This window comes from Doryrhamphus excisus, linkage group LG2, assembly GCF_037039965.1.
Source record: "Doryrhamphus excisus strain RoL-2023G ecotype Guam linkage group LG2, RoL_Dexc_Guam_v1.1, whole genome shotgun sequence".
NCBI classification, from domain to species: domain Eukaryota; kingdom Metazoa; phylum Chordata; class Actinopteri; order Syngnathiformes; family Syngnathidae; genus Doryrhamphus; species Doryrhamphus excisus.
In genome coordinates this window covers 22631036-22646569 of record NC_136358.1, presented here as the reverse complement: position 1 = coordinate 22646569, position 15534 = coordinate 22631036, and the positions used below count along the sequence as shown (strand labels likewise).

The 15534-nt window shown below is 40.3% G+C and overlaps 1 protein-coding gene across 1 annotated transcript in view; it reads right to left on the bottom strand.

Annotated features, from left to right (window-relative positions):
* LOC131109406 (dynein axonemal heavy chain 8-like) overlaps positions 1-15534 on the bottom strand; it is a 68165-nt gene that overhangs the window by 33881 nt on the left and 18750 nt on the right. Inside the window, exons 19-37 of the mRNA XM_078789166.1 lie at positions 14151-14270; positions 13928-14066; positions 12795-12883; positions 12604-12710; positions 11055-11133; positions 10671-10797; positions 10434-10606; positions 10218-10344; positions 8548-8783; positions 8368-8472; positions 7265-7378; positions 7125-7187; positions 5679-5779; positions 5432-5569; positions 3668-3908; positions 3406-3605; positions 2123-2276; positions 1885-2048; positions 1560-1662 (exon numbers count right to left, since the gene is read on the bottom strand). Coding sequence (XP_078645292.1) covers positions 1560-1662; positions 1885-2048; positions 2123-2276; positions 3406-3605; positions 3668-3908; positions 5432-5569; positions 5679-5779; positions 7125-7187; positions 7265-7378; positions 8368-8472; positions 8548-8783; positions 10218-10344; positions 10434-10606; positions 10671-10797; positions 11055-11133; positions 12604-12710; positions 12795-12883; positions 13928-14066; positions 14151-14270 — 2580 coding nt within the window. The remainder of the gene's footprint in view (positions 1-1559; positions 1663-1884; positions 2049-2122; positions 2277-3405; positions 3606-3667; positions 3909-5431; positions 5570-5678; positions 5780-7124; positions 7188-7264; positions 7379-8367; positions 8473-8547; positions 8784-10217; positions 10345-10433; positions 10607-10670; positions 10798-11054; positions 11134-12603; positions 12711-12794; positions 12884-13927; positions 14067-14150; positions 14271-15534) is intronic.

The window sequence follows — 15534 nt, the reverse complement described above, 5'->3', positions numbered from 1 at the left end:
GCAAGAGGCGGGGTACACCCTGGACTGGTTGCCAGCCAATCACAGGGCACATATAGACAAACAACCATTCACACTCACATTCATACCTATGGACAATTTGGAGTGGCCAATTAACCTAGCATGTTTTTGGAATGTGGGAGGAAACCGGAGTACCCGGAGAAAACCCACGCATGCACGGGGAGAACATGCAAACTCCACACAGAGATGGCCGAGGGTGGAATTGAACCCTGGTCTCCTAGCTGTGAGATCTGCGCGCTAACCACTAGACCGCCGTGCCGCCCCGGCATCAGGATTGGCAGCATAAAATCCTGATCAGAACATCCCTAAATAATCCTTTGCTGATGTTCTTCTTCTACCTATACGGACGTGTCTCATGGATCAGAAAAGCTGGTATCTACAATTTCTGATATGTGAGCTGCGCTGTTATCGGAATGGATCAACCCTACCACTAATTATAATCACCGTTTAACCTTCCTCTTGTGTTAGCGTTCTGGTATCACCTCTTATGTTAACGGGTCAGTTTTGACCCATGTATTAAATCAGCTATAAAATACACTAAAAACAATAAGTTACCATCAAATTTGCTTCTCATGTCTTGGTTACCTTCTTAGGCTTCCTCATCCATGAAAATGTTGGTTTTCATACTTTTGGTGTGGGCATGTAGGCCTTTTTTTGTCACTATACCCCTCCATTTCAATTTCCAAAAATGGTAAAATTAACCTCAAAAGAATCATATTCATAAATTGAAGGTTCTTTTGTTACCTGGTTATTACTGAGGGCTATAGAACATATCGCTTAAATCAATTAGTTTTATTTATTTTCTCATTTTAGTATTCATCACTAAAGAAACATCTATGGTGTTCAGGTCAATTTTGACCCATATATATTAATGTCAAGAAAAGGGAGAAAACAGGTCCAGATCTTGGTTCCCTGTACTTCTTGCCATTCTTTCCATGATCCAAATTGTAAATGTGAAATCAGCCATCAGTCAAATGAGTGAATTCACCTCACATGTCTGGACATTGTTTTTCTGCTGGTATACTGGAAAAGCGGTCAAAATGAGAATCCCCTGAAGCTTACATGATGAGAAGAGGAGCTGGTTGTCATTGTGTTGGCTAATTGTACACTTAGGATTTCAGTTGTGGCTCAAAATATTGCTTTATAGTCATATTATTATAACCGGGTCGAAACCGGCCCTAACAATACAGTGGTCATAATTTCAACCAGACCATTTTAAAATGTAGTAAAAATATTTTTTTTTTGTTTTATTTTGTTGAAATAGAGTTTCCTGACAAAGTCAAAAAGCCTTGATGCAATAAACAAATGTTATGTGATTCTTTTTATGCATTAAAATGTAAAACAGGTTGGTGCCGACTCTAACACAAGAGGAGGGTTAAAAAAAAAAACGTTTTTCATTTGCCTTTTTTCAAATGTGTGTGTGTGCCTCTGTAATTGTGTAAGATATTATGATACAGCCACAAATTTTGTTTTCCCTGTCATGCCGTATGGAGTATAAAAAAAAATAGCCTTATACCAATATAACAAATGAATGTGCTTACCTGGATGGTGTGTGAATCGCTGGCTTGTCCGAGGATTTCCAAAAGGGCGGGATCGGACACAAAAAAGAATCGTGGGAACAGAAGACGTTTTTTCTCGAGGTAGCTGTTGAAAAAAACAAAAACATGCATGAGAAGTGAGTTGCAGTTCTACTCCAATCCTTTAGGTGGCAGTAATGCTCATTCCAAACAGCCACACTTTTGTTATTGTTTTACTGTAGCACAATCCGCTACCCCCTGTTCGTCCACATGCAAGTGTCCTGTAAGCATGTGTGTGTACATGTGTGTTTGTGCACATATCGGTGTGTGTTTATAGTCCGGTCTGTACCCTGTCAGAGACTTTTGACAGAAATCCAGTTGTTTCTGAAGATCTGGCAACACTTCTCCCAACATCGGATCCCCGACACAACACTCCACCACATTGGGGACTTTCCGGGCTCGCTGCATGATTTCGATCCATGTCGAGTCGATTTTCTGGAAGCGCTCCGCTTCCTGTATAGTGAATATGAAATGGTTATTGCTTATGAGCATTTTTTAACAGATGAAAGCAAGGAGTTAAACTTTACCTGAGGCAGGTCTTTGGCGATGTCGCCACCAACGAACACAGCCTCCAAGTAAATCCACAGGTTTTGCACAATGACCCACTGCTCGATGACGTCTGTTGATGTGGACAGCTTGGAGACCCAGTCTTGGATCTCGGCTTTGTAGTAAGTGCAGTATCTGTCACGTTAAAGGGACCTGTTATGCTTTTTCAATGTTTCTGATCTATAAATTCATTCATTCATTAATTTTCTACCGCTTATCCTCACGAGCATCGCGGAGGTGCTGGAGCCTATCCCAGCTGTCTTCTGGTGAGAGGCGGGGCACATTCTGGACTGGTGGCCAGCCAATCACAGGGCATATATAGACAAACAACCATTCACACTCACATTCATACCTATGGACAATTTGGAGTGGCCAATTAACCTAGCATGTTTTTGGAATGTGGGAGGAAACCGGAGTACCCGGAGAAAACCCACGCATGCCTCGGGGAGAACATGCAAACTCCACACAGAGATGGCTTTATAAATGTCACACTAATTATTGGAACACAACATTTGTTTGGTATTCTGATTGACCCTTGACCTGCATCCACAAGTGAAGCCAATCATAAGAAAGGGTATTTAAGTTGGCCAATTGCAATATTCTCTGAAGAGTAGCATCACGGCAGCCCCAAAACAATGATGTCACATGACCTGAGAGCAAAGATTGTTCAACATCATGGTCTAGGGGAAGGATACAAAAACTAGCATGTTTTTGGAATGTGGGAGGAAACCGGAGTACCCGGAGAAAACCCACACATGCACGGGGAGAACATGCAAACTCCACACAGAGATGGCCGAGGGCGGAATTGAACCCTTGGTCTCCTAGCTGTGAGGTATGCGCGCTAACCACTCGACCGCTGTGCCGCCCAACAACCAGTCATTTAGAAAGGGACATCTTGAAAATGATCAGGGGTGCCCAAACCTTTTCATACCACTGTATTCCACTTTTTTCTGCCTAAGGAGCTGTCCAACCTAAAACCGACTGGAGCCATTTGAAACTAATCCAAAACCTACAAAAGGAAAGTTTACACCCGTTGTACAAACTTTGATAGAAATCAGGATGGAAAGCGGAAAGGGATTCAGAGTCGAATAACTAAACCTTCATCGGCAGCTAAACGGTCTCTCCAGCACTCCTGTTTGAATCAAATTGTAAACTGTCCCTGAGACCCCATTGACTCATGTAGTGTCAGGATCGCTGACAGCTAGGAAACATGTAAAAATATAGTTCTGCCAACGAACAAGCAAATTTGGCATGAGTGGTCTACCTGTTGCTTAGCAGTGATCCCAGCACCATCAGACTGTCCTCCAGAGTGGTCAGGATCTCTGTTGTCTCTCCGCCTTTCAGCATGAGCTCCCCCCTGTCCTTGAAGTCCATCAGGCTCAGATTTTGGTCAAACCACACCGCCTTCACGCCTGTCAACTTGGCTTCGATATCCCGCTCTTTCACCGCCGATATGCAGATGTCCTGAAAAGGAGGAGCCCGGCTTGAGAAGGCCGACGCTAGAGAGCCGCGGCGCAGCATCAAACCTCAATGTCGTCCTTGTACTTCAACAGGGGCGCCTCTATGATGTTGTCCAGCGTGCAGGTGCTGGACTCCACCTCAAATTTGTGCCCCGTCAGGTTGGAGATCTGATCCCAGTGTCTCCTAATCATGGACTTATTTGTCATCATCTCGAGGAGGGGGCACAGCTCGTTAAAGTCGTCGATGGTTTTCTTCAAGTCCAGGAAGGCTTGCCATTCCTTGAGGCCCTTCGGCAGGCGTCGGCACCTGGAAGTAGACATGGCTGCGGTGGACATCTTGGATTGAACACACTGAATATTGAGTACTACTTTTGTTCCATTTTCCATTCATTCATTCATTTTCTACCGCTTTTTCCTCACGAGGGTAGCGGGGGGTGCTGGAGCCTATCCCAGCTGCCTTCAGACGAGAAGTGGTGTACCCCCTGGACTGGTGGCCAGCCAATCACAGGGCACATATAGACAAACAACCATTCACACTCACATTCATACCTATGGACAATTTGGAGTGGCCAATTAACCTAGCATGTTTTTGGAATGTGGGAGGAAACCGGAGTACCCGGAGAAAACCCACGCATGCACGGGGAGATGGCCGAGAGTGGAATTGAACCCTTTTGATCCCGTTTTGAACCCGTTTTTGGAATGTGGAACCCGAAGAAAACCCACGCATGCACGGGGAGAACATGCAAACTCCACACAAAAGGTAGAATTGAACCCTGGTCTCCTAGCTGTGAGGTCTGTGCGCTAACCACTAGACTACGGTGCCGCCCCATTTTCCATTTTTTAACAAAATGTCTTGTTAAGCCTCACAGGGGCATCAATTTATAATAACACACTGGGTTGTCGTCATTTTATTCATGTTGCCGTCTCTCCCTGTCCTTTCTATGGGGGAGTGGAGCCCCATGTTGCCAAAGAAAATCATAGGGCCTAACTGCGTTTTTTATATATATTTTCTGGAGAGGAATAGAAGCATATTTATATAAATTATAGCATTTTATAGAATTTTTGTAATTATAGCAATTTATAAATGGATGGATGGGAAAGAATGGGGCCCTATAAATTATCCGATTATCCGTCATACTTTATTTTTCTACATTATTCCGATGCAAAAAATGTGGGACAAACCGTGCGGAACCCCCACATGTATATTATAATACTGGAAAGGTCTCCATGGTGGTTATTGTGCTATATTTAGTGTGTAACATTCAACCATGGCAACGTAATTGATGGACAAAATTGAAAACGAGCCTCTGGATTAGAAGCCCCGCCCCCCACAACACATAATGTCACCAGATAGGTCTCAACGTGGGTGTACCATTTGGTACATTTTGTGTATCCATGGCAACGTTATTGACAAAGTTGAAAACAGGCCACTGTGCAATATCTGATCAACCTCCATGTTCAATACTAAGGGCTCTTAATGCAATATACTAAGTTCTATGTGAAGTATTTCCATAATGCCTCATATTAACTCATTAGCAAGATCTCAGTGTATAGACTGGTCATATATCTCATCTCGTTTCATATAATCTACATACTGTATTGTATATAACTGTTGATTTTGTTAATACTTGGGTTGTTTATATTGTTTATTTTTCTATATTGCTGCTGTGCAATGCAAATTTCCCCACTGAGGGACGAATAAAGGCATATCTTATCTATCTTATCTCTTATCTTGATTAGGAGCTGCCATTCAGCCAGGCTGGAGGAAAGCAATAGGCGGGCCCATTTCAAATGTCGGCTGAAATATTTCTAGCTATATACAACACCAACCTGTTCTGAAAGTCCATAAGTTCACTATTGATCTTCTCAATATCCACTTCCGTCCACAGGAGCTTGGAGTGGCCGGTGATGGTGGCCATCACCGTGTCATACAGGCCGTAGAGCTTCTGTAAGAGATCTAGCTCTTTCCTAGCAGCGGCAGAAAGCACAAGGAAGCATTACCACAAATCCTACAGTATATTATATTACAGTATATTATATTTGAAGGACTTCCAAAAGTGTGAGGCTGCCTGTGTACTTTTTATTGTGAAGAGAGTCATAGTTTGACACGGGCAGACCCAGTAGCTGCTCGCCGGAATTGTAGATTGTGAAGTTTCTCCACAACTCAGCAAACCTTGCCTGCAGGGGAATGGCAACCCATTAAAGAAAACAGGAACCTCAAACAGTAAATACAATAACAACTAAATAAAACACAAAAATATTCAGGGTTATTCAATTTACAGTGCCCTCTTTTGGGATCGCAATAAAGATTTGTTCTTTTTAAGTTAATTTTTCCTCAACTTTATTTAATACAGTGGAACCTCGGTTGTCGCCATTTCGTAAAAATATTAATCCAATCAATATAACACAAAATATAATATCTCAATCTCAATAATAAGACCAATACCCCGCTGAATTATCAGTCGCTTACATACGAGCAACAGATCCTTTAACATAGGGGTCTCAAACGGTATGTTTAGGTATTTAATGGGTCTTGCTTGTAAAAACGTAACTACCCTCCGATCATTTCTTTCGTCATCTATGAAAGAAGGCTTTGTGTGAAAACATGTTGCTTTTGTTTGCGTTTGCTTCATATTAATTTGGTCCATCTAGAGCAGGTGTGTCCAAGGTGTAGCCCGGGGGCCATTTGTGGCCCACAGCTGTTTTTTTAATGGCCCTCAGTACATTCTAAAAATACAATTGAAAAAAACGGCACAAATAGAAATATTTTACAAAAATAAAGAAAAAATATGGGAAAATAAATACATAATGTTATGAGAAAACAACAGTTATAATAATAATGTATTTTTAATGCCGCAAGGTGGAGCAAAAGTTCATACGACTAGTCCACACAGGTTGTTTTTCTTTAAATATAAAACATGCAAAAAAATTACATTAATGTTCAGAAAATGTAAAAGTGGGTTCCAAATGCAGCTCTCAGTAGAAAAAGTTTGTACACCCCTGTTCTAGTGCCTAGTCGATTATCCAGTCATCCAAAAAAAAATTTTTTTTAATGGATTAATCCATTTAAAAAAATAATTGTTAGGCTGAATAGGTGTAAATTATGCTAACACAATGGTTATTCAGCTACACAAAAAATAAACATGAACAGAAAAGGTGTCCAGTGTTTATGTGACAGTTTTTTAATTTATAAGTCGCTCTGGAGTATAAGTCGCAGAAACAGCCAACCTATGAAAAAAAGTGCGACTTAATAGTCCTGAAAATACGGTATATAGTCAGGTAATTTAGCTCATAAAGGGTTGGAGGAGGATAACAGCAGAGGGCTGGCCATTCAACCTGTCAATATTCCCAAATGTTTTCCAGGATACGACTACTACTAGTAGTACAACTACTATTACTACTACTACTCACAAGTTTACCTTTTCAAAAACAGATCAGTACCAATAGTCTACTCAAGTTTCTGTACTTTTTACAAATTCTAAATTCCTTACATAGTAACCCTGAAGGAATACTGTATCTGTACCTGGAAGTTCTGGAGCCTGCGGCTGGCCTCTTTGGGTTCTATTCCTTCACCCATGGGGCCATCCTGTAACACGTTAAAGTGATTAAGTGTGTAAATTGATATCAAAAAGGTGCACAGTGAGGAATAGATGTCCAGCTTACCGTGTCATAGTCATCCATAAAAGTGCCAACGTCTTTTTCAAAAACGCCCACACGCTCCTGGAGGCTCTGTTTGAGTGTGGGCTGCATACGGAACAGCTGATCCTGAACCGACATCTGGGAACCAAACAAACACATTCAGTTCAAGATCTCTCTGATGATCTTTGTTATCTTTGTTAAGTCAATGTTTAGATTTTTTTTTGCACCTTTTCACATTTAAATATTTCATATCATCTAACAAATGTAAATATTATTCAATGAATCAGCAAACTAATTTAATCCTGGGAAGCTTCACCACTGTTCCATGTTTTTGTCATTTGTGGATAATGGCTCTCACTGTGGTTTGCTGGAGTCCTTAGAAATTAATTTATAATCAATAATTTATTATTAATAAATTAAAAATAAATCCTCTAACAAATCTAAATATTATTCAATGAATCATCAAACTAAGTTAATGCTGGGAAGCTTCACCACTGTTCCATGTTTTTGTCATTTGTGGATAATGGCTCTCACTGTGGTTTGCTGGAGTCTTTACAAATTGATTTATAAGCAATAATTTATTATTAATAAATTAAAAATAAATCCTCTAACAAATCTAAATATTATTCAATGAATCATCAAACTAATTTAATCCTGGGAAGCTTCACCACTGTTCCATGTTTTTGTCATTTGTGGATAATGACTCTCACTGTGGTTTGCTGGAGTCTTTAGAAATTGATTTATAATCAATAATTTATTATTAATAAATTATAAATAAATAAATAATAATTTATAATTACTTTCTTTCTAATTTTTTCCTGAATTTGTTCAGATTCTGGCGTGATGTCCAGCTTTCTTGATTGAGAACAGGCGTGGTCGCCATCAGGCATGGGTGTGGCTACAGAAATCCAATTCAGGTGGGAGTTAAAACATACAGCAACTCGTTTTTTTCTCACCTTAATAAAAAGTTTCATCTAATTCATCTAATTTTGTGTTCAGTTTTGTTTTCATTGACTCATATTTAAATGTGTTTTCTGATTATTTAAGTGTGACAAAAAGTCAAAGAAATAAGAAATCCGGAAGGGGGCAAGCACTTCTTTGCACCACTTTATATAAACCGTACTAACAGCCTTGGTCAAAAGCCTTGTGAAGAAACGGCCCAAGCCGTACACCTCCCCTGGCTCCTTCTCAGTCATTTCAGCTTCATAAAGGATGAGAATGTCATAGGCGTCCTGCAAGAGTCAAACAGGACATAGCATCACAACCCCGTGCAAAACAAGCAAAGCCAAACATGAACCCGTTCATACTTGAGTGTAAATCAGTGTGATGTTGGTGTTGATCTCAGAATCCCGGAGATCGCTCAGCGTCTTCATCGAGCAGCGCACGTCGTCCAAGTTGACTACAGGATGAGACAGTTGCGTAAAACTCTTGTGCGTGTGCAAGCTGGTTGTGATGATGTTCCTCCTGCACTCCTTCCTCAGGCATTTGCACAGGTGCTGCTTCCAGGCCTTAGCCTCCACCATGAGGGACAACTTTAATTCCTCTGCACACAAGAAAATAAAAAAAACATGTGGTCCACAGTTCCATTGCAAAAGCCCCACCAGAATGTGGACGACTTCATTGTAAAAATTGACACTGGTAACAGTATATGTCTCTGGAGGCCGTTCAGACTTTCTCATTTGTCTGTAAAATGTTGGGATTAACTGTTCCCTTTTAAAATGTCCGCCTTTAAAATACAGCCATATATGTTGGATCCCGAATCAGATCCAGAAGTAGACTGGACTACTTCTGGATCTGGTTACTTCTGGACGGTCCCTCAAAAAATGTGTTTATTTCAAGACATCTCTCACTGGTAAGTAGCTTTAGCATTTTAGTTTTTCTTTTGAGGTTTTCTACAGCATGGGTAACATGTAATGTGGTTAGTACATTACAACCCCGCTGTGTGTATGCACACTCTATAATGCTACACAGACAACCGCTTTTTTTTACTAATACATATCATTTATCTTCAATTCATCAAATACAGTAAAAATGGGCCTATTTAAGACATAGTTGTGAATGGTGATTAATCATGATTAATTTGTTGAACATATGATTAATCTTGATTTTTAAAAATTAATATTTCTATTCATTAAATACAGTAAAAATGGGCATATATATGTCATTTATAAATGGTGATTAATCATGATCAATTTGTTGAACCTCTGATTAATCTAGATTTGTAAAAATATTTCTATTCATTAAATACAGTAAAAATGGGCATATATATGACACTTTAAAATGGTGATTAATCATGATTAATTTGTTACAAATCTTAAAATGTGTAATCTTTCTATTTATCAAATACAGTAAAAATTGGCATATCTAAGACAGTTGTTAATGGTGATTAATCATGATTAATTTGTTGAAAATCTGATTAATCTTGATTTTAAAATGTAATATTTCTATTCATTAAATACAGTAAAAATGGGCATATATATGACATACTTATAAATGGTGATTAATCATGATTAATTTGTTACAAATTTTAATAAAATTTGTCATCTTTTTTTCTTTCTTTTTATAAAATACAGTAAAAATGGGCATATTTAAGACATCGTTGTTAATGGTGATTAATCATTCATTACAAATCTGGATTAATCTGATTAAAATTTGACAGCCCTATTAAAAAACAATGATGACTCTCACGTCACAGAAATGCTGCAGTAAAAATGCGCTAAGGAGGAAGTGACGTAGGTCTCGCTCAAGTGCAGAACCGACCGTGTTTCTGAGACACATTGCGTAGTGGCTGCAGTGTAACACCAAGTTATAAAAGAGCGTCAGACTCCGTCTGCTGTCATAACAGAGAGGCATGCTTGCTCTGGTGCATATGTGTTAATTACACTAATTAATTAAATACATTAGCTACTGCCGTGTTATTTTTGGCAGCCTCATTATTACTCCTATAAAAACGTAAAAACTACTATGAGGAGCTTACCTGTTGAGAATTCAATCAACCCGACATTAATGACATCCTTAATTTCCTGAACTTGGTTTTCAAACATGTCATAGTGCTGCAGTTTATTTTTGATCTGAATCAAGGTTGGCTTGCTGTCCATGAAGACCTTTAAAAGAACACAAAAGTGTCATTCAAACTAAAAACTGATAATAAAAAAAAACATATCTCCTTCATGAGCCTATCATAAAGCCCAACCTTTATTTGCTTCTCCTTGTCCTCTGACCACAGCTCCTTAAACTTCATGAAGCGGTCCAGCACATTGGCGGCTTGTTCCTTCTGCGACTTCAAGGCGGACTTCAATGTGAAAATAACGACCTTGACGTCATCGTGCCTGACGACCCGGCTGTAGAAATTCATCTTCTCTCGACCTGTGAGTGGACGGAAGGTCAGGCTGAGGGGAAAAGCGGCGTGTATCGTGGGACCGTGACAGACCTTCGGTAGTTGTGTTGTCTTGCCTGTACTCCACCTCCCAGCATTGGATGCCCTTGATCACATCGAAGACGGAGTCGATGATTTCATGTATGGCACGGTGGATCTCGTCGACGCTGGGGACCATCACCTGCAGGAAAAATGGACAACAATTCTTGTATTTATGACACTCACCCATACATTTTCTATGCCGCTTATCCTCAGTAGGGGGAGGAAACCGGAGTACCCGGACAAAAACCCATGCAAACTCCACACAGAGATGCCCAAGCATTCAAACACAGGTCTCCTGACTGCGTGGCCGACATGGTAACCACTTGCCCAACCATATTTATGACATGTAAAAAAATAATCTCACCAATATGATTCTTGATTTGTGCCTTTACTCACCACATTGGGTGTTGCCAGGTGGACTTCCGATTTGATCAAAGGCATCAACGCATTGTCAGACCTCGATTTCTGGAAAGAGCTACAATTCACAACATATTAACATATATAACCACCTATAATGTTATATACCGTATTTCCTGGACTATATGTCACACTTTTTGGATGCTCCTGTGACTGACAATCAGGTACATTCATTCATTCATTCATTTTCTACCGCTTATCTTCACGAGGGTTGCTGGAGCCTATCCCAGCTGTCTTTGGGGACTGGTGGCCAGCCAATCACAGGGCACATATAGACAAACAACCATTCACACTCACATTCATACCTATGGACAATTTGGAGTGGCCAATTAACCTAGCATGTTTTTGGAATGTGGGAGAAAACCGGAGTACCCGGAAGAAACCCATCTTGCTAGAACTGTATCCAACCCAGTTAGAGTCTTTTTGAATCCAAAACTTTTGCCTTGTTTTGAGTTAGTGTGCTAGGTATATTATTATATAGTTTCCCAGTTAGTGTGCTATATGGCGTGTCTTGTCATGTAATTAATGCACTTTGTGAGCCCAACTGTGTTCATAATGTATTTTTATCACAAACATCCCTGTTAGGGCAGCACAGCTAGGAGACCAGGGTTCAATTCCACCCTCGGCCATCTCTGTGTGGAGTTTGCATGTTCTCTCCGTGCATGTGTGGGTTTTCTCCGGGTACTCCGGTTTCCTCCCCCATTCCAAAAACATGCTAGGTTAATTGGCCACTCCAAATTGTCCATAGGTATGAATGTGAGTGTGAATGGTTGTTTGTCTATATGTGCCATGTGATTGGCTGGCGACCAGTCCAGGGTGTACCCCGCCTCCTGCCCGAAGACAGCTGGGATAGGCTCCAGCACCCCCGCGACCCTCGTGAGGAAAAGCGGTAGAAAATGAATGAATGAATGAATGAACATCCCTGTTAGCATAAATTGCTAACAAAATACCAACCAGAACCAAAAGTTAGCTACGTAATCAAGGGTTGACACTCAAAAACATATTGTATAGTTTTGCAATTCTAGTTTTACATGCATAAAACAATTATTTTTCTCTTTGGCTCCCAACGTTGTATCCTATATTCCCTGGTGCGGGCATGACGAGGACCACGGCTTGCGCCCTAAGTGGCTGCAGGTAGCCTGGCTGGCCTCTGGTCGCATCGGTTACTTATGCTGTTTATGTAGGGATGGATGATTGTACTATTTCGCTTGTACTTCTGAATAAGAGACAAGAATAAAGGGCAACCACACAATTCTAAATGCATATAAATGACACGTGAAAGAGACAAATTAACATTCAAGATGACTTTTACCTTCACTGATGGCATGACTGACTGTAAATGCTCAACTACAGTATCAAACTCTATGCTAACGACAACAATGCACAAAATGTATTTATTTTCATTTGACAGACAGAAATGAAGAGTGAAGTTAACTTAAACGTGGAGTTAAGTTAGACGCAACATGTGCAAGGAAACCTCCACACACACACACACACACACACACCAGACTCTTCATGCCGGACTTACTCAGGACCACAGATTCGCCTTTCGAGGGTCTTCAGGGATAACTTGGTCGTTTCCACCAGCGCATCCAACACCCGCGTGCCGAAGAAGTCATATTGTTTGGTAAATTCCTGAAATGGTTTCATTTCAAGCTTTAACACCGTATCTACATCTACATCATCATCATCATCATCATCATCATCAGGAAAGCAGACCTTCTCAAAGCGTGTTGCTTTGTACTTCTCTTGACTCTCCGATGTCGTCGCCTCCCCGCCTTCAGAGGCCTTTTGGGTCTCCTTCTGTGCTAAAATGGGAAACAAACATTTAACTTTTGTAGTATGCCTTGTGGGGTATACATACTGTATGTGCAGTGGTTCCCAAACAGTGGTTCCCAACTACATTAGTAATCGTACAGTCAAACCTTAATTGGTTTCCATGAAAATCTCAAGTTTTAACATCGTCCTAACGTCCAGCCCAGTAAAAATCAGCAGTATATAGTCAAATTATGGCTAGATAGATGAGAGGAAAATATCATCTTTGTCATATTTTGGGTGTCTGGAACAAATGAATTGGATTGACAGCATTTCCTATAGGGAAAAATTGCTTCAGTTTTTGTATGTTTGGGTTTTCACTGCCGCTCAAAAGTTTGGGATCACTTGCAAATTTCTTTGTTTTCCAAAGAAAAAAACATTTTCATGCATTTCACAAACAATTTTTATCCATTTCACAAACAATGAAAATGAATCAGATGATTTTCAAAGAAGGATCTACATTTTTGCATAGAGGCCTACTATCTGTATAACTGTCAGTCCTCTGCATCAATCTCCTGGTATGCCTGCTAATCCAAGTTCATCATTTTATAAGGCTAATAGATTATTAGAAACCCCCCTAAAAAACTAAAATCTCTTACCATGCTGTTAACTACTTCCTTCAGAGAGCAGCACAAACTGGGTCTAACAAGGACAGAAAAACGATGCACAACTGTGCAAGAAGACAAATATCTGAGAGTGTGTAGTTTAAGACAAAGACGCCTCACAGGTCTTTACCTAAATAGTAGCCGTCAAACACCAGTGTCAGTATCGACTTCAGGATGCTGGACTTCATGCCAAAAAAAATTTCCAAGTGATCCCAAACTTTTGAGCGGTAGTGTAAATTAGTGTACAAGCGTCTATTTCAATATCTGCATACTTTTTGCTACCAAAAATGGCTTTATTACGGAGATAATAAGCACAAAATGGCAAGTTTTCCCACAATGCTCCGATCCGAAATCAAAGTGTGTACGGTTGTGAATGTTGAACTGGGAATACGTGTGGATCCACTGTACTGGAAAGAATTATGTAGGCATTACTGGAATTGAGTCCGTCCGTAGCCTTCTGAGCTTGCTTGGACTTATAAATGTCGCTGAACACCTTTCCCAGATCATTGACTGCTTCTTTGACGTGAGTGCACTTCAGTTCCAGTTTCTTTAGACCCTCTCTGCACAGTTCCTAAAAAAAAGTCGTTTAAAAATTCAACTGAATAGTCAAACAGCTTTTATACAGCTACAGTATATATGGATGCTGATCCTCTACCTGATTGACTTCAATCAGGTGTCGAACTGTGGTAGAGTCATCCTCAGGAAGCTCAAGCAGAACAGTCTCGGAGATCTCTCCAAGGTAATCATCAATGTGAAATTTGCAGATATCTTGCACCTGTGTGCAAAAGTTTATGCCTCAATGTCACATGACCCACCAAAAGTTAAGATATACAGTAATCCTTCGTTTATCATGGTTAATTGGTTACAGATCCGATGGTTCCAGATCCGATGGTGATAGTAAATTTCCACAAAGTAGGATTCCTTCTTTACAACGGAATATATTGTAGTTTCTTTAAATTACACCCATAAACACTTTTTGCTCCCATTTTCTAAGATCTAAACAATATCACCATTTATTTCTAACATTGTTCACAAATCTGTCTAAATGTTTGATAGTGAGCACTAGTGAAGTGTTGCGTTTATATTTTTGTTGAGTATACGTATATAGACAGAGAAATTAAAATATTTAGTACAGTTTACATTGTAGGAGAGCAGAAACGGTGGTAGACAGGAAGTGACTTCGGGGGTTCAGAATTTAGTTTTAGCTTGTTGCAGGCTATGGTGGCTGCAACAGTAACCTGTGTTATTACACTATTATTATTGTGGCCGTTTTCTTTCTTAAAATAACCCTTTAAACCTAAAAATATAAATAAATAAAAGCCTGTAGTTCCAGTGATCAGTTCTGGTGCTTGTGTCAAACAATTACTGACACCTAGTGGCCAATGTCCAATATTACATTCACAAGTTGAATGGCTGATACAGTTTTTGTGCTGTTTTTGACATTGGTGAAATTCCAGAATGAAATTGTGCTACAACCTGTACAAATTAATCATTCATTTTCTACCGCTTATCCTCACGAGGGTCGCGGGGGATGCTGGAGCCTATCCCAGCTGTCTTCAGGCGAGAGGCGGGGTACACCCTGACTGGTGGCCAGCCAATCACAGGGCAGATATAGACAAACAACCATTCACACTCACATTCATACCTATGGACAATGTGGAGTCGCCAATTAACTTAGCATGTTTTGAAATTAATCATTCATTCATTCATTCATTTTCTAATGCTTTTTCCTCACGAGGGTCGCAGAGGGTGCTGGAGCCTATCCCAGCTGTCTTTGAGCGAGAGTCAGGGTACACCCTGGACTGGTGGCCAGCCAATCACAGGGCACATATAGACAAACAACCATTCACACTCACATTCATACCTATGGACAATTTGGAGTGGCCAATTAACCTAGCATGTTTTTGGAATTAATCATATTAATCCTTCTTTCATTCATTTTCTCCCGGTTTTTCCTCATGAAGGTCGCGGAGGGTGCTGGAGCCTATCCCAACTGTCTTCGGGCGAGAGGCGGGGTACACCCTGGACTGGTGGCCAGC